The following is a 25,861-nucleotide window of genomic DNA, read 5'->3' as shown; positions in this document are numbered from 1 at the left end:
TATTTATAAATCCTATAATTATCTTTCCTTACATGCTTATGGACATCAGAGTAGTCATCTACAGCCTGCTGGACAGCTAACAGTTCTGTGTACAAACAGAAGAACCAAAGTATTTTGTTTAATGAAACACAAGAGAAAATTCAAGAGAAAGTTTAAAAACCGTTGTGTCCGGTTTCTTACCGATTGTTGCCTCTCTGTTTTGGGGCGCAGGGGTTCAGATTGCTGTCGAAGAGGACCTACAGGCAAACATCAGAGTCTGAGCACACTATACACACTACTAAACACTATAGAATCTGTACATTAATGCAAAAAAACTATATATACACACTGTACTTTGTTTATGATAAATCAGTGAGTAAATCTGTAAAAGTCTCATTATCTAATGATGAGATTAAGAGCATCAAAGTTTGATGACCTCACTCAGTCAATATTAAAGAAATGAAGGTTTTATTTTCAAGAATATTCTTTACATTATATTGGAAGAATTTATGTAGAAAATACTAAAGCTGGGTTTTCACAGACTGGTTATATATTTGCTAAATATGGTTATTTGAGAGTTGAGATATTAAATATTTGTTATATCTCACCATGTGAACTGCTTAGATTACTAGCGGTGCTGTCTTCCAGCCACACACCGCTGTACGTAAATGAATCTCTCTTATGTGGGGTACCAGCCGACGACAGGCTTTCCTAGACGTGAGAAAGAGCAAAAACATACATCATGCAAACGACAAAACCAGTCAGTCTCAGGGTATTAAACATTCTGTTTGAGCAATTTAATGCAAATTCCAAAACGCTTAAAGCAAATAATACATGCTTTCAGATGAACTACGTGCTTGTATGCATTAACACCTGTTCATATGGGTGTGAGTAATTCTGTGTGTTTTGTATTGATCGCTGATTGGATGATGACTCATAAGTGGGCGTTGCCTTACCAGTCCTGTGTCATATTCCTCTGTTGCTTCATGTTCATGCTCGTTCTCTTCCACCACGCTGGCAAAGCTGCTGGCATTGGACGAGGAGCGGGAGAGGTCCTGAGATTCGGGGATGGAAGGCGCACGACAGCACAGAGCAGATCTATGGGAAGTTAGACATATATGAGGTCAAATGAAAGACACAAGCAGCATACTGACATTCATCAACATTCTGTTATGTTTCTGCACATAACAAGTGACAAACTTTGCTTTATGGATCATGTTAGTCTTACAGATGAAGTTTGTTAAAATACTGCTCTTAGTTGATTTTGCAGAGACTACATGTAAGCCATGGTGGTGATGTGTGCCCAGAAATAATACACTGCATTTTAAAGACCCCGATTAACCAAGAAATAAAATCCTAAAATTAAATGCACTCATTTGGTTGCAATTACATTTGCATGTGCGCATTGTGGGCGTATCGCAGGTAATGTGCAAATTATAGAAGATTTTCACACATGGTAATTACAGCAAATGTTAAAATTTTTTTAATTTGATTTTACAATGCATGAAATGCAAAGTCATTTTTAGGACAATATTTATTTATATAAAAAAATCGCCTATAAAGTTGTCCAAATGAAGTCATTAGCAACATATATTATAATGATAAATACATTTTTGATATATTTACAGTAGAACATTTACCAGATATATTTATGGAATATGATCTTTACTTAATATTAATATAAATGCATATCCACAGAACATTTCTCAGCCAATCAGAATACAGCATTTAACAGACCCGTGGTATAAAAAATATAACATAACGGCATTTCAATATAAAATTCATATCTTTATGAAACATGATTTTTACTAAATATCCTAATGATTTTTAGCAAAAAAAAAAAAATTATAATTTTGACCCATACAATGTATTTTTGGTTATTGCTACAAATATACCTGTGCTACTTGTGACTGGTTTTGTGGTCCAGGGTCACATTTGGATGTACTCATTTGAAAAAATATATTCATTTAAATGATTGTAAGAAGTTTAAAAATGTCCTCCTGACAATAACAGAATTTCCAGCATTGGTTTTACAATATTGCACGAATTGTGGTTGGAAATACCGCAGCAAGCTATGCGAAAGGTATAGCAACATCGCACTATGCATACCGCAATAGTTAGCAATGACTGAATGATTTTAAGACTTAAAAAGTTACGCAAAGTCAATGTTTTAGGTTGATGCAGATGGCAGAGAGACTGAGGAGACAAAAAGAGTGATGCTGTCTTTTTCTCAGAAAGAACATAAAACATAAGTTGGATATATAATTTTACATTTTTGAATACTATTATTTGATTTTAAAAAATTGAAGTATTATCATATTGCATATTGTGTATAATTACTGCATTTTTATTAAATATCATCATCATTCTGCACTAAATATAAAATAAAAACAGCAGTAAATAGATGTATAGACTGACCCGATCTTAGTGGTGTTCATCTCGGGTGAGCTGTGATTGGATAAGTTATCTAACCGGAGTTCTTGAGGGTAGCCGCTGTCCGATCTCTGTGGACTAGGAGACACTTCTCTACTGCTAGGACAAAGAAACAAACAAATGCTCAGATATTTCTCTTTCGATGCCATTAAACACCAAATCCTCCTCTAGTCAGTTTCTCTTCCTACCTTCTCTCCTGAACCTCCTGTATGTTCTCGATCCCAATGGCGCTGCTCCTCCTGGGGGTAAATGGGCCAGATTTTTTCCGGGTTGGGCTTTTTCCAGGAATGATCAAAGACTGTGGAGAAATCAAAAAGTGGTGTTCCTGAGGTGTTCTTGTAAATCAATGGGTAAAGCATTGCATTAGCAGCACAAAAAGTTGTAGGTTCGATTCACATACAGATAAAATTAGGGCGGCATATCGATTAATCGCGATTAATCGTTTGCAGAATAAAAGTTTTTGTGTACATCATATATGTGTGTTTACTGTGTATAATAATTATGCATTCATAAATACACTTGCATGTAGGTATTTAAGGCGTATTTACATGTGTATATAAATGTTTATATTTATATATAATTTATATTATATATAAATATTCAATCTATAAATATTTTTTCTTAAAATTATACATGCATGTGTGTATATTTATTTATACATAATTATTATACACAGTACACACACATATATGATGTAAACAAAAACTTTTATTCTGCAAACGATTAATTGCGATTAATCGTTATGCAGCCCTAGATAAAATGTATAGCTTGTGCATTGTAGGTCACTTTGGATAAAAGTGTCAATCGGATGCATAAATGTATATGTCAGAGATCATTTTGTTAATGTCAGAACGGCAACAAATCACAAAAGTCTGATCTCAGATTGTAGGATCTCTTAAATCTTGAACAATGATGACATTGAAGGGCTGTTCTTGCAACCATTTCAAGTCAGTGTTTGATGTATTTCTATCTCTCTATTTTGGAGAAAATTGAAGTTGTTATTGTTTCAAACTTTATAAGTGTGTTTTTTTTAAATAGTGGTGCATGTTGCTAGCAACGACAAGGTCACAGGATCGAATCATACTTTTTTTTAAATAACTTTGGATAACAGCATCTATCAAACAAATAAATGTAAATTACTCTACAACATACGTGACTTGCATATCCGTAGTTTATGAATGTTTATCTCACTGCAGTACTAAAGGCTTCAGGCATATTTCAATTTAAATGTACGTAACATGTTGTTTGTATACTAAAAACTCAACAGCTAAACTCAGTACCAGAACAGTGTTGCTGTATAGCTCAGTGGTTGAGCATTGCATTAGCTGCGCAAAAGGTCACGGGTTCGAACCCAGGGATTATACATACTTTAAAAATATATACCTTGTAATGCACTGTAAGTCGCTTTAGATAAAATCGTCTGCCGAATGCATCAATGTAATAATTTGCAACCATGACTGTATAACAGTAAAGACAATGAGCATTTTGTTATAGTGACTAACAGATGAAGGCACTATGGGAACCACTCCTGCTTATTTGAATGATGTTGCATAACGTACTAGAGATTTTTACCTGTAAGCAAAACATAATGTCATACAGGGAGTTGCTTGTTAACACATACAAATGCCAAGGCAAATGGGACACAAAATACTACAACTCCACCCAAAGGAACGTCCTTGGAAATGACCGCAGAATCACGCAACAAGAAAAGCGACAGGTTAGCTATTAAAAGGATTTAATGTCATGTGTCATTCAACTTTTTTAATTTTATATCTTTATTTTGATCAGTTTTTGTGCAAAAAATATTTTCTGTAAAGCTGCTTTCCAATGCATGTGTTGAGGTAACGCATTAAAGTAACGTGCATTACGTAATAATATTACTTTTCTGTAGTAATGACGAGTAAAGTACGCATTACTTTTTAAATGTACACATTAATATTTGAGTTACTTTTAAAAAAAAGTAATGCAAGTTACTTTTTTAGTTTAATTAATTTGATGAATTAAAATGATGTACTGAATTAAACTCCACATAGTCACATTATGCACTCTATGTGTACTCGCCTGTGTGTGAACAGTTTGAGTCAGAAACTGAGATGGTAGGCCAGAGCTCAACATTTTTGTGATGAAATATGCAATTTCTGAATGCAGACCTTTTTAGTTATAAAAAACACATGCAAGGCCTGAAAGAGATCAAGCCTCAGCCAAGAAAAAGTAAGGCAAAAGTAACTAAAAAGTAACGTAAGCATTACTTTCCATGAAAAGTAACTAAGTAACGCTTAAGTTAAGTTGATTTGAAAACTAATACCAATGTTTTAGATGTTTCTAATGTCATTATATGATGATGTCATCTCTTTAGATCTCTTAAAGGGACAGTTCACCCAAAAATAAAAATTCTCTCATCATTTGATGCGAATCCAGATGCGAATGAAGCAATAAGCGCGAGTGATTTACATATTAAGTCAACGCAAAGACGCGATAGACATCCTGCGGCGCAATTTGGGCGTTTGAGTGAATCAGGTGAGTTGAAAAATCTGCACTTTGGTGGATATTCACACTGCTTTAACCAATCAGGAGCTTGGTCTAGTAGTGACGTGATAACAATGTAGTGAGCTGAGGCAGAAATCTGAAAATACGATGGTGGACAAAATCCTCCTCGCTGCATGTGGACACCCGGAGCTGCACGCACATCTTCGTACATTTATAGAAACAGGAATATAAAGAATCTTGCTTTGAAGAAAGTGAGCGAGGAGGTCGGACAATCTGGTAAGTTGTAAATATATATATATATATATATATATATATATATATATATATACCGATTAAAACTACAAGCTAGCTAAAGCTGGCAAAGTAAGCGTATTCCCGTCTGAATTTCACACGCAAATGACGCAAACTTCGATTTTTCAATTCATTGTTTTTTTTTTACGTGGTCGATTCAAAATCGATTTTCAAAGAGCAGAATCGATTTTTTTTCCCCTATTTTTATGAAAACACTGAACGTAACATAAACGCTTATCAAATTACTAGTCTTCTTCACTAGATGTCACCCTCTTTTTTGCCTTGCGCGATGTTACCAAGAAGCCTGTTATTCTTCCATTAAGTGTTTACATTGGCGGTTTTAGGTGCTTCATCGACGTTGATGCCACCTCTACATAAAAAGTAAGAGGTATGGAAGCATTTTAGATTTTGCAAGCAAGACGACAATGATAGTGTTGTGGCTTTTAATTTCTTTTTATTAATTACCCACTTGTAAACTTATGTTCACTGTTTTTTATTAATATAGTATTTGTATTAAATCTATATTCATTGAGTTGAATCGAGAATCGAGTATAAAAACCGACCCAAGAACTGGAATTGAAAATTTAATTGAAATCGAATCGATTTGATAGCTTGTGAATCGAAATTGAATCGATCTGGAACATCTGAATCGATACCCAGCCCTACTGTTTATGCGCGATTTATTCGCTTCATTCGCGTCTGGTGTGAACGCACAGTAATGTTCTTTCAAACCTGTATAAATATATTTGTTCTGAAGAACACAAATCAAGATATTTTGAGAAATGTTTGTAAACAAACTGTTCATGAGTCCCATTCACTTCCATATTCTTTTATCCTATTATGGAAGTGAATGGGGCTCATGATCGGTTTGGTTACAAACATTCCTCAAAATATCTTCCTTCGTGTTTGTCAAACAAAGAAATGTATACAGGTTTGTAACAACATGAGAGTAAGAAAATATAACAGAATTTTCATTTTTGGGTGAACAATCCCTTTAAACTAAGACACATGAGATTATAAAACTGTCAGAAATAATGGTCCCAAGCTGTCACGGGGGTGGTTCCCTTTGAAAAATTACCTAAAAAGTTTATATAAGTACCTCAAATTGGTACTGAATGTATACATATCTATACCTAAATTATACATTTTTTGCTTGGGTTCATTTTTTTACCATTCATTTCTGACAGTGAACTCTCAACATTTTTTGCTTTCCATTTAACCTTACTTCTGTTTAGGAGGAACAATTGAGATAACAAAATATTTTATTTCCTTTGGGTGTTTAGTAGCCAATCTGGATGGCAAATATGTTGTTTTTCTCAAGCTGTCATGACTAGTTTCCTCCCTCATAGCTGTTGATTCGTTGCCATAATAAAAAAGGACAGATAGTCACTTGTGGAGCCCCATCTGTTCTACTGACCACCATCCAAACATATCACAAGACCGATAACAGATCAGTTTTATCTCTTAAAGTGAAATGATGAAGATCTGACATGACAACAAAAGACCTGATCCAGAACCAGCCCTAACCTCACAGATGTGCCAGCACGACACATGAACTAAAGGGTCAAAGCCACACTGCGTACCAGCTGCGACTCTGCCAGGCTGAGAGCAGAGAGTTTGCTGGCAGACAACATTCGGAGGCATCTCAGGACATATTGCTTTTACAGACTCCGGTAGGCTGTGCATGCATTCATTTTTTTATCAAGTTTTGTCTTGTTAATAATTTAAGATCCAGCTGGAAGCCCGCGGATACTCACAATGCCGGCTGTCTTGGGGGTTTCAGGAGGGTTGTGTGTAAAACTCCCACTGTGGCTTGTGGAGACGGTGTGTGGCTTCTTGTTACTGAGACCCATAGCGTCCATAGACTGGCTTCTACTACGGATGACTCGCTAAAAAGGAAATCGATAGAGATGCATTACTGTAGCACAACAGTAGAGGGCACTCTGGGCCTATATGTCTATGTTCAGAATTGCATCCTACTATACTTCACTTTCTATTTATACAGAATGCATTAAGTATACTGGTTTCCGGATCATGGATGACCCGGATTGACCTGAGCACACTGTGGGTGCTTCTCAATAAGCCTATAAACCGGAGTTGTAATGGGCTACCTTAAAAGATTCAAAGAAGCCGCCTCCGCCTCCTCCGCCGTTCTCCAGTTTGTCATCATCTCCACACAGACCCATCATGGACTGACTGTGGACATGAAGCTCCTCATACAAAGTTTCCAGCAGGGCAGAACGTGTTCTCTCCTGGAGGACAAATACATTTTCATGTATCATGCAAGTGCTTTTCACACAAACATGAAACTGTATCAGCATTGAAACCAGCAGTGTACCTCCAGCTTGGCAAACTTCTCAGCTTTGTAGCAGGAATATTCAGCATTGATCAGTTTGGTCAAGAGGAACTCGTGAAACTCGGTATTCTAGACAAAAAACAGACTTTGTAAAAAGGATAGTTGTGAAATGTGTAAGTGTATAGATATGTGACCCTGTCTGTGAAATCCAGACCAAAGTCTCATAATATAATGATGAGAACAGAAGCATTAAAGTTTAATTTAAAGGGATAGTTCGGTCAAAAATGATATTAAACCCATGATTTACTCACCCCCAAGCTGTCCGAGTTGCATATGTCCATCGTTTTTCAGACAAACACATTTTCGGATATTTTAGAAAATGTTTTAGATATTTCAGTTGATTAAATGTAATGTTACGGGGTCCACCCATAGTCCACGACCTTCAAGTCCAAAAAAAGTGCGTCCATCCTTCACAAATTAAATCCAAACGGCTCCAGGATGATAAACAAAGGTCTTCTGAGGGTAATCCGCGCGGTGTTGTTGTAGAAATATCCATATTTAAAACTTTATTAACGAAAATAAATATCTTCCGGTAGCACCGCCATCTTAGTCGTGTCCGCATTCAGAATGAGAGCTTACGCAGCCTACGGAGGCTACTCTGCGGCTGCTCTGTGCCCCCGCCATCCAAATTTGTCATACGTCACTAAGAAAAGTGCGTACACTACGCTAATACTCTCTCCTGAATACAGAGGAGTCTAAGATGGCGGCGCTACCGGAAGGTATTTATTTTCGTTAATAAAGTTTTAAATATGGTATTCTACAACAACACCTGATTATCCTCCGAAGACCTTTGTTTATCATCCTGGAGCCGTTTGGATTTAATTTGTGAAGGATGGACGCACTTTTTTTGGACTTGAAGGTCGTGGACTATGGGTGAACCCCGTAACATTACATTTAATCAACTGAAAGATCTAAAACATTTTCTAAAATATCCGAAAATGTGTTTGTCTGAAAAACGATGGACATATGCAACTCGGACAGCTTGGGGGTGAGTAAATCATGGGTTTAATATCATTTTTGGCTGAACTATCCCTTTAAATCAATTTCAATCTTTGACATGGCCTTACTCAGTCAATATGAAAGATGTCAAGATTATATTTTCACACGATTTTCTTTAGGATGAGTTTATGTAGATGAGGTTTTCACAGACTGGGTAATATTTTTAAACATCTGCCAAGCTTTTTGCAAGGTTTTGCAGGAAAAGATTCCACATAGACCTACATTTTGCTTTATTAGCCCATTTTTGCATGTTTATAAAGAGAGTTGGACCATTTTGGCAAATGTAAAACATCATGTGCTGAAACTGCGTACCTTCCTAAAGATGGCAGGGTCTGGGAGAGCTGGTCCAAAGAAAGGCACATCATCTCTCGCCGTCACAGATACCTGCAGTGACAATGGAAAATAAATTTACTATACATTTACAATACTTTTAAGTAAACAAGCAGAATTAAAGATCCACTGTGTAGATTTATAGCGGCATCTAGTGGTGAGATTGTGAATTACAACCAACGGCTAAGTCCGCAGCTCACAGTTTTCAAAACGCATAGTGAAGCTATAGAGCCGCCACAGGACAAACAAGTCATTGTCTACGGGTGCATCCCAATTCGAAGGCCAAAGACATAACCATGTTATCCAAAGATTTAATGCGTGCCTTTGACGCCTATGTATTTTTAAATAAACATTCATAACTAAAGTTAAATAAAAGTATATTTTGTTAATTAACTGTCCTAGTCGCTTTTTTACTATTATAGCCTAAATAATATTTTAATGATCTTTTTGAAAAAAAGTTGCCAGACAGCATTTTTGTAATTTAAAGAATACCAAATTTTGAGCAAAAAGCTGAAAAAATTGCATTTAGTGAAAAGTTTAAAATTGATTAAATTCATTTTTGCATCAGTTTTTTTTTATAAATTGAGTAACAGCACCATCTAGTGGATAATAGCTTAATTACAGATTACCATAAAAACTTGTCAGGAAAGTATCATTGGCGGGGAAAGAGTTCTCCATCAATGTGTCACATTCTCTAAAATAAAATAATACAAAATATTTGGCTCCATATTTATTTTTCATAGTCTGCTGTTGTGTCCCGCTGACAGGCGCAATGGGCGGGAACAAAAGGTGACAACTCCCTCCATAGGCTAGACCAGTGGTTTTCAAACTGGGGTCCGCGAGATGGTGACAGGGGGGCCCCAGTTTTATGACATTTTATGAAAAACATAAATTTATCATGAATCATGTGTAATTAAACCTAAAAAAGTCTACTAACCAAAAGCACTACTTTTTTTGTATAATTTAATGTTCTTTTATTAAAATGTTGAGTTTTAGAACAGTTTTTTGTCACAAATTTTCTTTGGGGGGCCGCGAAGGAATGCACCATACACAAGGGGGGCTAAAAAAAATTGGGAACCTCTGGGCTAGACCGTCTCATCTCAGTTTGCTTCGTGGACTTTGGAGGATCCAGCCTTCGAATAGGCTTTATGCCCAGCTGCACTACTTCCTGAACCTCAGCCAGCTCCTTGTTTCCTGTCTGCCATTATTGGACAAACAGATTAATCCAGGTGTGTCTGATTATTGTTGTTGTGACTACTGAGGTCAGGCACACCTGGATTAATCAGTTTGTTTGTGACTACTGAGGTCAGGCACACCTGGATTAATCAGTTTGTCCAATAATGGCAGACAGGAAACAAGGAGTTGGCTGAAGTTCAGGAAGTAGTGCATCTGGGCATAAAGCCTATTGGGATGCACCTAAAGTGGTGACAAAACTCCCTCTATAGAGCAGTTTGTCCATTTAGGGCTACTGTAGAAATATGGTGGTGCAAAATGGCGACTTCCATATAAGGGGACCCACAATGTTTGTAGATAAAAAGTTGTAATAAAAAACAATACAGTTCATTTTGTAAGGTCTGACTCATTACAATGGGACCATTTTCAAAAGTGAATCATCAACACTTGTTTTGAATTGATTCAAATGATCAACATAATTCACATAATCTAAAAACGCATGTCTATTTGAATGATTAAATTAGGACATGTATATTACCTTATACAGGACATCTTCCGTGCAGGCGTTCTCTACCTGCACCACCACATAAGCATGCAGAAAGTTTGATGCAATCATATCTGGTACAAACGGTGTGTTTTCATCCTGGAACACTATGGCTACGATGTCATTTCCTATGTGCCTTTTCCTCTGGAGCTGAAAATAATTTACACAACATGATACCTGTTAAGTCACAGGAGGATGCTGCTCATAACATCAACTGTTTAAAGATTGACTTCCTACAATTTTAAAAGAAATGTTATACTGAAATTTGAAAGTCTTAAAACAATTATTACTGTAGGTATGAAACGGTATAATTTGCATTGAAGGGATAGATCACCCCAAAATGAAAATTGTTTCATCATTTTATCATCTTCATGTTGTTCTAAACCTGTATGAATTTCTTTTTTCTGATGAACACAAAAGAAGATATTTTGATAAATGATGGTAAGCACACAGCTGATTTTAACCATTGACTTCCATAGTAGGAAAAACAAAAACAATGGAATTCAATGGGTACCATCAACTGTGTGCTTACCATCATTTATCAAAATATCTTCATCATTATTTATCACAATATTTCCGTAATATTTTCCCTACTATGGAAGTCAATGGTTACAATCAGCTATTTGCATACCATCATTAATCAAAACATAAACATAAATTTAACATAAAACTAATCCTTATCTGATGTGTTCCTGAATGTTTTAGTAAACATTGACTTATTGCTGGCACATTTGACCCACGTAACCCGTAATAAATAGTAATGTTCGGATCACATAACATACTGCAATACACATTTAATTTTCTTTTAAAAACATTAATAATATCAAAACAAAAACAACATTTATCCTTTTACAATCCCACAAAGCAGCATGACATTTACACATTATGCACTTATGCCATAAACGCTTATCCAAAGCGACTCGCAGTGAATTCCCACGTTGAACTACAATAATCTTCTAATAAACTTGATCTGATTTCCTTTCAACTCACGTTTCTCTTTACAGCTTGCTCAAACATTAAATCCTAACTCTGAAAATATTCAGATAAATAATACTGAAGGTGACAGGCAGCCCTAACTGATTCAAATCATATCAGTGGCGGCCGATGACTTCATTTTTCGAGGGCGCTCGATGCGAAGTCTGTCACAACATGTATGTAGCCCGTCATGTGTGTGGTTCCTTTTTTCAAAATATGTGTTCTGCGCATCTAGAGATCCGGTGTGCATAACATGTCTTGTCAAAATAAGTGCCTGTTGCAGATGCATCTAAAGGGTTTATGATAAAGAGACACTTGCGCTTGCCAGATACTTGCATAATCTCATGCAAATCAAAGTTTACTGTTAAGGGAGTGTCTTGCGTGTATTTTGTGAACGTGAGCGTCTCTTTTATCATAAACGGTTCTGACGTGTGTGCAGCAGGCACTTATTTTGCAAAACACGTGATGCACATGGTTCACATGACGCAACAAACACATATTTTGAAAACGCAAGCAACACACATGACACTCCGAACACTTATTTTGAATTAGCGCCCCTCGTTTGAGCCGCCACTGAATCATATTAAAAAACAGTCTATCTAGTAGGCATTAGGATAACACTAGCACTTCTAGCAAAAAAATCCCACACAATAGCTATTAAATAGCTGCAGGTGATGAGTCCAGAGCCATATGTTAGTTCTGTCCTCTGAAGCGCCATACTGAGGCGTGTGCATTTTCTGTTGGGGACATTATAAGAGGGCAGTCTGTGCTATGAATCCCTGAGGTGATGATTTCTATCTGAGCAATGCAAAGCATGGATGACAACAGATGGCCTTTCAGGATCGGTCTTGTTGTGTGGTGTGGGTTGCTTGCTAATTTACAGAGCATGTAAATGTCACACTGGTCAAAAATCTCTGGAGGTGGCCAACTGGTAATGTACTGAGAACCGTTGCTAAACATAAAACATTATAACAATTTACAGCACATGATGTTGCTGATTCCTTCTTAAAGGGATAGTTCGGCCAAAATCGATATTAAAGCCATGATTTACTCACCCCCAAGCTGTCCGAGTTGCATATGTCCATCGTTTTTCAGACAAACAGATTTTCGGGTATTTAAGAAAAGGTTTTAGATCTTTCAGTTGATTAAATGTAATGTTACGGGGTCCACGACCTTCAAGTCCAAAAAAAGTGCGTCCATCCTTCACAAATTAAATCCAAACGGCTCCAGGATGATAAACAAAGGTCTTCTGAGGGTAATCCGCGCGGTGTTGTTGTAGAAATATCCATATTTAAAACTTATTAACGAAAATAAATACCTTCCGGTAGCACCGCCATCTTAGTCGCGTCCGCATTCAGGATGAGAGCTTACGCAGCCTACGGAGGCTACTCTGCTGCTGCTCTGTGCCCCCGCCCTCCGAATTTGTCATACGTCACTAAGAAAAGTGCGTACACTACGCTAATACTCTCTCCTGAATACGGAGGCGGCTAAGATGGCGGCGCTACCGGAAGGTATTTATTTTCGTTAATAAAGTTTTAAATATGGATATTTCTACAAAAACACCGCGCGGATTACCCTCAGAAAACCTTTGTTTATCATCCTGGAGCCGTTTGAATTTAATTTGTGAAGGATGGACGCACTTTTTTGGACTTGAAGGTCGTGGACTATGGGTGGACCCCGTAACATTACATTTAATCAACTGAAAGATTTAAAATATTTTCTAAAATATCAGAAAATGTGTTTGTCTGAAAAACGATGGACATATGCAACTCGGACAGCTTGGGGGTGAGTTAATCATTGGTTTAATATCGTTTTTGGCCGAAATATCCCTTTAAGTGTTGCTGTCTATTTTGTCTTAAGTATATCTTTGGGTGACCAAATATTTGTTAAGTTACGATTCATTGAATAGGTAAAAAAAATGGTCCATGTGTAAAATCATTGCCTGTTGCCAAATAAGAGATGTGCAGATAAGATGCATTTTTATTTTGACAAAAACATAAAGCAACCAAAACAAAACAAAAAAATTATGCAAAGCAAAACAAAGCACAAAACAAAGCAAACAAAAATCTGATCAAAAAACAAAACAACCAAGAAAATCAAAACAAAACAATAGAGGCTTTACCTGTTGAGAATCACCTTCGGTGTATGGCAGCTTTGTGGACACATGAAACATGATCTCTTTATCATGGAAGTTATGGTAGATTGATTCAGTTCCTGTTTGGCCATGTGTCACATCCAGACCACCACGAAACCTGCATAATAAATGGAGAGGGCTTTTTACGGTAAATCCAAACAAAAAACATGCAAAAAACCACACAATTCTGTCAAACATTTAGTGTAATAAACACAAAAAAACATGATTTACCCATGATCTGGATCAATTTAGTGACCAATTCAACAATAAAATCTGGTTTTTGTGATATTAGTTCAGAACCAAAATATTTGAAGATCTAAAAACAGATTTATCATGGGTAAACCACATCACATTATATACTCTTTGAGCACCATACCCTTTAAAGTCATGAAGTTCAATCTTCTCTCCTAAGAACTCTAAAAACTCAACGAATGCTGGACTTTCCTCGCTGTTGCCAAAAAGCTCCTCTTCTGTAGTCTATGAATGAGTAAACATGTTCAGTTATGATATATTTAACGTAAATACTAGGTATGAGAGAAATGGCAGGGGCAAATCTGACCTGGGCAAATTTCTGGTAAATGACCCCAAACTTGAAATTGTTGTTAATGACATGCTCATCAAAGGTCACGATGAGTCTGGATGCCTTGAAGAAGAACACAAATTAGGCTCAAGAATCATAAAGTTTATTTTGAATTGATCGATTTTAAAATTACAGCTTACCTTTGGGTATAAGACGGGGTAAAATCTGTCCACATTCACCTCCTCACATACAAGCTTGAAAGATAAAAAAAGTGATTTGTTACCTTGTTTATCAAATAATTTGATCTATATAATAAATAGAGCTGTATAATAAAGCTTTTTGATTGGCAGCCCTACTACTGACTTATCTGCTAATACCACAATGTATTAATGTACCTTCGCCATCTGGACAACATTGGGGAACTCCGTCAAACAAGAAATTGGTATCACATCATGTAAGGTTTTAAACTTTGACCTGGAATTAAAAGACATTAGATTTACAGAGTGCTTGTTGTTATGCAGGGCGCACCACAGAACCATCTGGAGGGCATCAAAGTTGCAACCCATGCAGATATGACTAGGAACTATACTCTTATTCTGGCGTAATAATCAAGGACTTTGCTGCTGTAACATGGCTGCAGGAAGCGCAATAATATTACGCACTTCCCGAAAATAGTCCCATTGGTTACTTTCAATAGCAGGGGACTATTTTCAGGTGCTACATAATATCATTGCGCATCCTACAGCCATGTTACGGTAGCAAAGATTATTATGTCAGAATGAGAGTACAGTTCCTAGCCATATCTGCCTAAAAAAATCACAACTTTTAATTTAACGTCTGTCTTAGTACATAATGTAACTACAGAAGAGTCAAGTTTTAAATAGGAAAAATAACGAAACTCTTTGGTTATTTTTTTGTGCGATGCTAATCGTCTAATCAGATTCAATGGATTATGCTAAGCTATCAGCTGAATGGATTCCAAAATGGTAAAAATCAAATGTTTAACTCTAGGGGAAATGGAAAATTACGTGTATGTGGGGGCTGCGTACAGCGCACCACCGAATTTTTAAAACCCTAGAATGTAGCCCAGGAGATGCATTGCATTTTGTCACAATATGCATACGTCAAATGTCTGTGTACACATACGAGTAAAAAAAACTATACTTTGCAAGGCTGTGCGCTCGACAGTCTGCATACCTTCACATACACATACACCCTGTCTTGTCCCTATCCTATCATTAAAGGACTTTTGGATTATAAAGAATAAATGTGCATTGGTGTCCCTACTGGATATTTCGAGCAGTCAAGTTGGACCAGCTTCAAAGACTAAAGGATATATGTGGTGGAGAATTGAATATTGTGGGAATTGATTGTTACTTAAAATTAAAGGTGCCTATAAACAGGGTTGTGCACCATTTAGATTATAAAGTATAAAGTTTTTATAAGGAACTATTTTTTTCTATGGAGATGACCTGGAGCTGTGATCAGCCACTGCATAAGGGCTAATGGAGAAAATACTGCCATCATTCTTTGTGCATTTGAATTAATAGCCTATATAAGTTTTAATAATACTGCATTGATAAAACAAGAGAATGTCAAAGATTTCAGTGTCAAAACAGACATTTCTTAAACATCTGAGACGAATGAAACATGATTCAGAAGTTAAAGCTCTTGATTTTTCAAAGAGCAATATTGCACTGTGTGTGCACGTAGAGTATATGTGTGTAAAGCAATACCTAAGCAACAGTCGAAGATGCTCCTGGTCTCCAATAACATCGTATTTTACAGAAAACACCAGGTGGCCCAAGACGCTGTCCATGGAGTAATAATTAAAGTGTTCCTGTGGGAAGACACACAGTATATTCACACTTAAACTCTTTAAATGACTCACTTTTTAATTACAGATCATAAATGCTATCGGCTGACAGACAGTTTGACAGTGACACAACTGAAAAATGCAAATAACACTTCCTCACATAAAGCTCACATGGCCTTGTAGGTGTTACAGTATATAAATAATTACTTTTACATTTAAGAATTGATTCAGATACCAGATGTGGTCACTGTGGCTATCTTTATACGGAAAAGATTTCAATCTTTTAATTTTCAATGAAAACATACAGCAAATGAGTTTAAAAACGACATTAGGCTTTGAAAATTGAAACTTTCAACTTACAAAAGTAAGTTACCCGGTTGCCTTTAAATTTATATTTAATTCAACCTAAAAAAATTTAATAGACCCCCAAAAAATGATTTGGTCAATTACGGCTCACACAATTATTAAATATCCGTCTCATCGTGATTTTTTTACATCATTGCGATGACTTCAGATCACCGCAATGATTGCATATCTCTCTAAAAAACACAAGGGGGAGCTGCAGCGTCTGTATAAACAAGACAGTCTCTAATTGCGCTCCTTGACTAACAGTGTAACGCAATACATTGCAAAGCCATTTAATAGAATGGAAAACAGCATTTAAAGAATTTTTATTTTTTAATTTTTTAAAGATATATTCATTAAATAATTACTTTAAAATATGTGTTATGTGTATTAATTAGGGCTGGACATAGATTAATCTAGATTAATCTCATACAAAATAAAAGTCATTTTTTGCATAATAAATGAGTTTGTAATAGGTGTAAATATTAGGGATGCACCGAATGTTCGGCAACCGAAATTATTCGGCCGAAAATAGCCAAAAAACGCATTTTCGGTGTTCGGCCGAATAAGTAAAAAGGCCGAATAAATTTTGCCGAACAATGACGTTTTTAATGACGCAATCAAACCCGCGTAGAGTGAGAGGCGGGCGCTTTATGCAGCAAACATGTCAGCAGTGTGGAAGCACTTTAAAGTGTCAGAGAAAGAGGCAAAAACGGCCGTTTGCAGACATTGTTCTGCTGAATTGTCCAGAGGGGGTGCGTCTGCAAAAACGTACAGCACTTCAAGCTTAATTTATCACTTAAAATCAAAACACCCCGAACATCATGCAGAGTACGAGAAAGACACGGCGGCGGCAACGGCAACAGCAGCAGCGAAAAGAAAAGTAGCTCCCGGTCCCACACCCACTCCATCTGTGGCTGACTTCTTAGAAAAGGCAAAAAAGTTTGCCAATGACAGTGCCAAAGCTAAAGGTATTACTAAAAGGATAATGGAATTCATCGCATTGGATGATCAACCATTCTCTGTTGTAGAGGATGTTGGATTTCGCAGGCTTATAGACTATATTGAGCCCCGTTACACCATCCCTAGTAGACGGCATTTCTCAGACGTGTGCTTACCTGAGATGTATAACGTCATTTCAACTAACGTCCATGAGCTTTTGGCTACAGATATTGCAGCCCTCAGCTTCACGACTGATATTTGGAGCTCGGATGTGAGCCCCACTAGTATGCTGAGTTTAACTGCGCAGTGGATCGACACAGATTTTAAGCTACAAAAGATTGTGCTTCACTCGCAAGAGTTTAGAGGGTCCCATACAGCTGTAGCCATATCTGAGGCGTTCGCCAACATGTTTGACACTTGGCGTATCGACCGATCTAAAGTGCATGCGGTAGTAAGTGACAACGCAAGAAATATGGCTAAAGCCATGGAAGATAGCAATCTGAAAGGCATACGGTGTATGGCACACACAATTCAACTGGCGGTCAACGAGGGACTGTTGAGTCAGCGCAGTATAGCAGATGTGATAGCGATAGGCAGGAAAATTGTTGGCCATTTTAAACATTCACCGCTTGCCTATTCGCGCCTACAATCTATCCAAGAACAGTTCGGAATGCCACAAAAACGTTTCCAACAAGATGTGAGCACAAGGTGGAACAGTACATATTATATGCTGGAAAGCCTTTTTGCGCAAAAGCGAGTCTTGGCTACATACATAGCAGATCATGACCTGCCCGCGACATTCACCGCATACCAGTGGGTGTTAATCGAGAACGTTCTCTCTCTTCTCGCCCCCTTTGAGCAGATAACAAAAGAGATAAGCTCATCTGATGCATCTGTGGCAGACGTCATACCCTTACTTGCAGCACTAAAGCGTCTTTTAAACAAAGAGGCTGAAACAGACCACGGAGTAAAAACAACTAAAAGTGCGCTCTTAGAAGCTGTCAGCTCACGATTTAGTCAGGCGGACTCAGAACCCCTGTACTGCATCGCGACTGTGCTTGATCCACGATATAAAGATCATTACTTGGATGTGGGGAAAAAGATGAGCACACGAGAAATGATCCAGGCCGAGTTGGATTTGGGAAAGCCGCTAGGTGATGGAGACGGTCAGGTGATGCACAGCGCAGGAGATGAAAACAGCGCAGAGAGTAAACGGGCTCGTACTACAGATGAGCCGCGCACAGTCTCGCTGTCTGACATGTTCGATGAGATCCTCCAAGAGAATAACCCATTTGCAAGACAGAGGACAAGCTCGACCGCTCAACAGTTAGATGGGTATCTCTCAGAAGTCCCCATCCCCAGGAGCAATAACCCTCTCGAATTTTGGAGGACCAATCAAGGCCGCTTTCCCGACCTGGCGCAGATGGCACGCAGGTAGGCTACTTGTATGGGAAATTAATTTAAGATTTTATTTATTTTTTGGATTATGGTAACACTTTATAAGTAGTTTCTATTTTTAACATTAACTAACAATGAAAAACCCTTATTAAAAGCATTTATTAATCTTAATGTTTACATTTACTAATACAGTATTAAAATTAAGTATCACATTTGTAATTTTTGAATTAAAAAGTATCAAAAGTGGTAGGCCTATTTGTTAAAACTGTTAATGCACTTATACTAACATGAACTAAATATTTTTTATTATCTTACATTAACGAAGATAAATAAATACCATAACAAATGTATTGCTCATTGTTAGTTCATGCAATAATGTTAACAAACATTGTAAAGTGTTACTACCTATATTTTATATTATGTATTTTGTGAAAATTTAACTATTTTCAGTGTAGTAAAATAGTAGGCCTACACTGGGTTTCAACCATTTCATTATCTTGAAGACATTGTTCGTTTTGAAATAAGCAACTGTCAGAAAACTGCAATAAAATGTTCAACTATTCTGCAGGTACTTGTCTGCTCCATGCACAAGCACCGACAGTGAGAGACTGTTTAGTGCTGCATCTCATGTCATCGATGAGAAGAGAAACCGACTTTCATGTGAGAAAGCAGAGAAGCTACACTGTAAATAATTTTCGTTGTTTTCACAGTGTTTTACTGTTTTTCTCGACAGTTTCTTACTGTATAAGTTGTTTACAGTTTGTTACTATAGATTTGTTGTTTCCACAGTATTTTAATGTATTTTCAACAGTTTTTTACTGCATAAGCTTTGTACAGTAGGCTACTGTAGTTTTCCAATGCATTATGGGAAATATTACTCTGAATACAGTATTACCAACCAACTGCAAAACACAATGACAAACGTCTATTTATATCTTAAATGCTTAATTTTTTTGTGAGATATTTGGTTTAATGTCTGTTTTCACATCAGATGCTCGGTGTGTTCCTTTAACATAAATCAGGTGCCTTTTCTGAGGCTTTAATGAAATCACCAGCCAATTCAATAGACATACCATCAGTTCTTAATATTGTTGCCTCTGGGTCACAAAATGTATTTTTAAGATTAGTTTCGGCGATAATATATATGTATAATCTTCAAATAACAGTCGATTAGTTAAAAAAGCGCTAATTTTAGAATTTGATTAAACAAATGCGGAGGGTTCAGGCGCGAGTCGGTCACGTGATGTGCTCCTCAGTTCTGTCAGTAGGGGGAGTGGGAGAACGCGTGTGTGTCGTCGTATCTGTTCTGCTCATCTAGCGCGTATTTCTTTATTAATATCTGCTGGGTGAATATTAATACGTATATGCTAACATTAATTTTGTTACCACAAAATGACAGCGAGCTATTATACAAGATATTGTGTCGTCGTGTTTGTCTTCACTCACTTCATCATTATCTGGTAAGTGCTATATGCAATATCTGGTATGAGACTTTATTGGCACTAACGTTAAAGGGTTCTTTCGGCTAAATTTTACTTAATTTCTGTCATAACAGCAAACAACTTCTGCAACTACACAATGATTGTCTGCCTGTGTGCAAAATAAAGCACGTTCACTGTGTAAAACCCCGCTCAGGGCATTTTCAAATTAACGGTCAGGGCAAGTCTGAGCTTATCGTGTTGTGTTGACAGAGACTTTGCTGAGGTAAGTAAGAGAAAGAAATTAATGTGTTAAATAAATAACGTTATAAACTTGAATTATGTTGTGCCAGAATACGTTGTTTAATGAATATCTGTGGAATAGGTTTAAAATAATACATTAATGACTGAACGTGAACTTGACTGAACATTATGGCAGCTAGAAGTATTGAAAAGACGTATAATAGATTTAACAATGTTTTATCTTCTTTATTAGTGTATGTAAATCTGGGCTACAGTCCACGACAAATTTTCTACGGTAGTTTTACGCCTGCATGCTGGTCCTTTCGTCTATCGCGGGGATATCATCACTTCAGCGGACATCGCACTGAAGAGATCCTGTGCTTGCGTGGCGGTGTGTTTGTGTGCTCACTTGGATTGAGACCAGCAGTGCTTTTTTAAACAGTGGGTGAGTACTAACTTATTATTGTGTAGTTTCATAAAAGCCTTACTCTTTTCAGTCACATAACTTTTGTTCATCTGCTAATAATAGGACTATCCATACACAAAGATGTATTGTGGATTTAAGTAATATCTGCGAATATTTATGTGAAAATGTATTAGTGTTCTGCTGACATGAGATCTGAAAATGTGTTCTAGGACCTGATATGGATTAATCCAATGATCAACGTATTCCTTTGTATCCCTGTTTTGTATACGCTGCCATTACATGATGGTCATATGTCCCGGATGATCGGGAGAAGTCACGTGGTTCAATTATTATTTTTTTTTTACGTGGTTCAATTATCTGTTAATAAAATTTTTTTACCATGCATTTAGCATCAGGCAAAGCCTGCAATCAATCTATTAAGACAGAAACAATATCTTACTTATTATTATGTTGTTATGACAATATCATGTGATCATCTGAGTTAGAACAAAATCTATTCATTTTCAGGTATAACTGTGCAAGTGCCCTGAATCATTCTGTTGAAATGTTATGTGTTTAAGATTCTTTATGACATCAAGATGTGGTTTAGGAAGGACCTTCATCTAAATCTGAAGACAGGACATACTGGCTCAAAAAGGTATAATTTTTTTTATACCCAATTTGAAATGTTGAACAATTACTTTACTTTACTTTACTGTACTGGACTGGTCAAGCGTTTGGTCAGGAACTGCCTATACACTTGAAAAATGCACAGAACTGGAACAGCACATCAGTTCGGAGCACATTAACAAGGATGAAATTTATCCAATAATTATTTTAATATTTATAGGTAAGCAACTACTTGCTGAGTGTATTTAATGAGTGTGTATTAATCTCTTACAGCTCCCATACTTAGTACAGTATATTTTAATCAGTGTGGCAATAACTTGTGTTTTATTTTTATGTTTACACAGGTGTTTCTGATATGGAGAAAAACCCTGCACTGCTCATTTCATTTCTTCATCTTGAGAATACAGCAAGTTTACCTTTTGTCTGGAAAATGTAAGTTTTGAGTTTGGCTAACAATAGAGGTTAGATTTTGATGCAATTTATTACTCATCTCTTTAACTTGTATTTTTAGTTACTCAGTACATGTTATTTTCACAGGATTCAGCAAAGCTAACACCAACAACAATTTTTCATGGCACTTTAAACCACCTTGATGTGAGGAGCCAGCATCAGAATGGATGGTGTCAATATCCTGAAAGTGGAGGTAACAGAGGTACTGTATCTCTTTTTTGTCTCCTTCAGTGTAGCATGTCCAAACCCATCATTGCACACTAAACGTTAAACATTTTTGGTGACTACAAAAGACAGTCTATAACACTTCTAAAATTGTACAAACAATGTATTTCTATAAATTGTTTTGCCATAACAAACCTTACTTAGTGGTAATTGGTTCGTATATAGTTTTGTGTAAATTTGTTCATTTAACATCTTAAGTTTGGAATGGTCTATACGGAATTAGTTTTGTGTTTATTGATAATAATTATTATAGTTAACACATTTATTTATTTCATACACCAGTTATTATTTATGGGTAGGGGTGTGACGGTCATTATATAACCGTGAGACCGACGGTTATAGTTGAACACCGTCATTAGAACTCTATAACCGGCAAAACCGTGTTATTAAAATATTTTTAAAAACATTTTTTATCACAGAATTTTAAAATACTAATTAAAAACAATTGTTAACAGTCTGTGTTACACGCCCCATCATGTTCTCACGCAGTGAAAATACAGAGCGGAGCAACACTGACAACGCGCTGACATACAGGACAAACCAGGTTACTTTTCGGTTACTTTTGAGATTAAACATATTAAACAAAGTCTCACCTTTCAAATCATCTCTTCCGTCAGTACACTCCGCTTTTCAAGTTCAAATCCTCCCATGCTAACCTACTAACTCTCCTGAACGCACATTCACTGCTTGCTGTTAATTTTAAAGAAACGTAGAGCAAGTAGCTAATCAGTGTCTAGTTTATTCAAACGCCGGGTGAGCACTGTGCAGCGCGTCTGTGGAGAGCGTTTGCTGCGCGTGGCCATTGTGCTTTTACACCGGTTGCGTTTGCAGCGCATAGTGTGCAGTTTAATAACAATCTGAAGTTCACATTACTTTCTTTTACCTGCATTTATGAGCAAAACCTCTTCAATACGCTTTAAATCCACATTGTTTTGTGCTGTTCTGTACTGACAGATATATATAGACACAATTACAGACATAAAAAGCCCATGGCACAAATTTGTTTCTCTAAAGATTATTAAGATAGATGATAGATAGAGGATTAATTTATGCTGGGCAGAGAGTGACAGCGCAGTCTTCTTGCAATAGTGTGTTTTTTAAATATTTCATTGCTTTCTGTTAAATTGTTCAACATTATTACTGTTTGAAACACACTTGGCATAACATTCATGATTTTATGGTAAAATGACACTTTCCCGTCAATCCACGAGCATTTAAACGAGCAAAACACACCCCACCGACAGTTATGTTACGAACCGTCACATTTGACTCATGTCATAACCGACATCACCAATTCTGAAACCGGCACACCCCTATTTATGGGTAATATTTGTGTCATGTTTTAGTCACTGAAATGTGTAAAATCGTGCAAAAATATTTAATAGTCTACCTGTGGTCTATTAAATATTATTTATTCAAAATGTAATTCTACTTCGCAGTGGTGGCTGGTGACTTCTCTCCTAAGTGGTGCAAATTCAAAATATGTGTTCAGAGTGTAATGTGTGTTGCTCATCATGTCAAAGTATGCGTTCGTTGTGTCATGTTAACCATGTGCATCTTGCCTTATGTGAAAATACGTGCCTGCTGTAAAAGCGTCAGAAGGGTTTATGATTTTATGACACTCACTTTCACAAAATACTCGCAAGACACTAACTTAACACTAAACTCTGATTACACATGAGATTTAGCGAGATCGTTTATAATAAACCCCTTTGAAGCATCTGCAGCAGACACGCATTTTGACATGATGCGTGATACACATAAGTTTACATGACGCACTAAATACATGTTGTGACAAGCTTTGCATCGTGCACCCTTGAAAAAGAAGTCACCAACCAGCACTGCGACTGGGTTATTTAAGCTTTCAGTAATGTTATTGTAACATTCTCCGTAATATTTTCTCTGTTCTCTCAAGGTGGATCTCGAGACTTGGCCATGTTCTAGATTATAACTGGTGAGCTCAAAGTACATTATTGCTAAAAACAAGCATTTTAGATGATTAGTTAATTTTTTGACTTATTATTAATTTGTTTTATCATTTGTTACAGGATTATCACAAGTGCTGTCGCCCCTGCTTTATATGACGCCCCCACCACCTACACCAGGTGTAGGAAATGTCGGTCCTGGAGTGCCGTTGTCCTGCAGAGTTTTGCTCCAGCTCTAAACAAACACACCTGAACAACTAGATCTGAAGAGTCACCAGAAAACTACAGGTAGGCGAGGTTTTATCAGGGTTGGAAATGAAATCTGCAGGATTTCGGCACTCCAGGACCGACGTTGCCTACTACTGACCTACACCTTCATACTGCCACCACCACCCATACTACCTACAAAAAACTGTATTGTAATTATGCTTTTCACTGTATTGTATGATGTGGTTTTCTCATTTAGGGTAACTACACTATGGCAACAATTGGATACATTGATTGCTGACTGATTTTGTTATTTTTTCTTTACTTTTTGTTTAAAATCGAATCATTTTTTTGTTATTTTTGTTAATATTGTTACAAATATACAGTTAAAACTGCACAATAAATTTTCTGCTTTTAAAGATATAGTTGTTGTCTTTATATTTAACATCAACCAATAAAATAACAGTATTTAATTTAATCTTAAAAAATACAGTAGTATATATTTTACACTGTAAAATAAATAACAGTAAAATTGGAAAATACAGTAGTATATATTTTATACTGTAAAATAAATAACAGTAACATTTCCAGTATAACAGTAAAATGCTGTATGTTGGATCTTACAAAAAACAGTATAATACTGTACTTCATTTTGCAGTATCCTTTAAACTACTGTCATTCTTTCTACAGTAATTTTACTGTTGTTTGAAATACAGGAACTACTGGATAATTGTTGCCAGTAAGTTACTGTTAATTTGACAATAAACTTTTTACAGTGTACTTTTCATAAAGAAGAACCTGCCACTTTTCCTGAAGAAGTAGGCTAAGTAGGCTTATGTCTAGGACAGTTATTCATTTGTTGTGGGTTCATCCACATTTTTTGCACTATTCAATGCACATTTGTTGTTGTAGACATACAGAGTTACATTCTTTCAGCAGTCAGTTATATGCCTAACATAGGCTATTCAAGAAGGGGGGCTGGCTTCAAAAATGGCCAAATTTTTTTTTTTACTAATTTATTTATTTTAAGTTATATTGTGCTTTGTTTGTATAATATTTGCTGGAATGTTCAAAAATGTTCAGTGTTAAATAAATATTTTGAAATTGTATTTTTGCTATTTGATTTATTTATCTGAAAAGCAACACAAAATAGTAAAAAGCAAATTTTTACTATTTAATTATTGTAATGGTGAAAAAATTGGCAAAATAAATGGAAAAAATGCGAAACACCGCGTTCGGTATTCGGCCTTCGGCCTTCGGCCAAGCATTTCATTATTATTCGGCTTCGGCTTCGGCCAAGAATTTCATTTCGGTGCATCCCTAGTAAATATTATGTATATTTAAACACACACACATACCTATATATACATTTAAGAAATGTTTTATTTAAATATCATTTTTGTTTTATATATAATTTAAAATATATAAAAATATAAATAAATATATACACACATGTAAATGTTTCTTAAATACATACATGATTGTGTGTGTATTTATATATACATAATAATTACACACAGCACAAACTCAAACTGTTATGCAAAAAATTACTTTTATTTTGTATGAGATTAATCTAGATTAATCTATGCCCAGCCCTAGTATTAATATTTACTGCCAGGTAAACCTTGCAAAATA

General features: G+C 36.3%; 2 protein-coding genes across 14 annotated transcripts in view; one reads left to right on the top strand and one right to left on the bottom strand.

Moving 5' to 3' along the window:
* rap1gapb (RAP1 GTPase activating protein b) overlaps window positions 1-25,861 on the bottom strand; it is a 99,954-nt gene that overhangs the window by 2,924 nt on the left and 71,169 nt on the right. For 8 of the 9 annotated variants that reach the window (XM_065279699.2, XM_065279700.2, XM_065279702.2 and 5 more), the window contains 17 exons: window positions 15,958-16,061; window positions 14,617-14,695; window positions 14,422-14,475; window positions 14,261-14,344; window positions 14,078-14,178; window positions 13,690-13,819; window positions 10,587-10,742; window positions 8,858-8,929; window positions 7,529-7,615; window positions 7,302-7,442; window positions 6,948-7,079; window positions 2,601-2,710; window positions 2,398-2,511; window positions 936-1,077; window positions 588-690; window positions 181-236; window positions 33-85 (listed from right to left, as the gene is read on the bottom strand). In XM_065279699.2, the coding sequence (XP_065135771.2) occupies window positions 77-85; window positions 181-236; window positions 588-690; window positions 936-1,077; window positions 2,398-2,511; window positions 2,601-2,710; window positions 6,948-7,079; window positions 7,302-7,442; window positions 7,529-7,615; window positions 8,858-8,929; window positions 10,587-10,742; window positions 13,690-13,819; window positions 14,078-14,178; window positions 14,261-14,344; window positions 14,422-14,475; window positions 14,617-14,695; window positions 15,958-16,061 (1,674 nt within the window). In that variant the 3' untranslated portion in view covers window positions 33-76. The remainder of the gene's footprint in view (window positions 1-32; window positions 86-180; window positions 237-587; window positions 691-935; window positions 1,078-2,397; window positions 2,512-2,600; window positions 2,711-6,947; window positions 7,080-7,301; window positions 7,443-7,528; window positions 7,616-8,857; window positions 8,930-10,586; window positions 10,743-13,689; window positions 13,820-14,077; window positions 14,179-14,260; window positions 14,345-14,421; window positions 14,476-14,616; window positions 14,696-15,957; window positions 16,062-25,861) is intronic. The other variant, XM_065279696.2, reaches the window with a different exon arrangement.
* Window positions 16,884-25,543, top strand: LOC135769653 (zinc finger BED domain-containing protein 4-like). Of its 5 annotated transcripts, none has more exons than XM_073815253.1 (7): window positions 16,884-18,758; window positions 19,291-20,182; window positions 20,278-21,447; window positions 21,764-21,851; window positions 21,957-22,071; window positions 24,010-24,048; window positions 24,143-25,543. In XM_073815253.1, the coding sequence occupies exons 1-2, from the start codon at window positions 17,047-17,049 to the stop codon at window positions 19,412-19,414; spliced, it is 1,836 nt and encodes a 611-aa protein (XP_073671354.1). In that variant the 5' UTR covers window positions 16,884-17,046; the 3' UTR covers window positions 19,415-20,182; window positions 20,278-21,447; window positions 21,764-21,851; window positions 21,957-22,071; window positions 24,010-24,048; window positions 24,143-25,543. The 5 variants fall into 5 exon arrangements, with proteins under 5 accessions (XP_073671354.1, XP_073671355.1, XP_073671356.1 ...); XM_073815254.1 differs by having other exon boundaries at window positions 19,291-20,426; window positions 20,637-21,447; XM_073815255.1 differs by having other exon boundaries at window positions 19,291-20,828; window positions 21,371-21,447.

Source organism: Paramisgurnus dabryanus, chromosome 7 (genome assembly GCF_030506205.2).
Source record: "Paramisgurnus dabryanus chromosome 7, PD_genome_1.1, whole genome shotgun sequence".
NCBI classification, from domain to species: domain Eukaryota; kingdom Metazoa; phylum Chordata; class Actinopteri; order Cypriniformes; family Cobitidae; genus Paramisgurnus; species Paramisgurnus dabryanus.
The sequence above is the reverse complement of the archived record's forward strand: the minus strand, read 5'-3'. Positions and strand labels throughout refer to the sequence as shown.

What these genes read in the sequence shown, in the direction of transcription:
- LOC135769653 (XM_073815253.1), top strand. Translation starts at nt 17,047, where the DNA reads ATGTCAGCAGTGTGGAAGCACTTTAAAGTGTCAGAGAAAGAGGCAAAA. An exon ending in CTGGCGCAGATGGCACGCAG is followed by an intron (nt 18,759 to 19,290) that starts GTAGGCTACTTG and finishes ACTATTCTGCAG; the next exon opens with GTACTTGTCTGCTCCATGCA.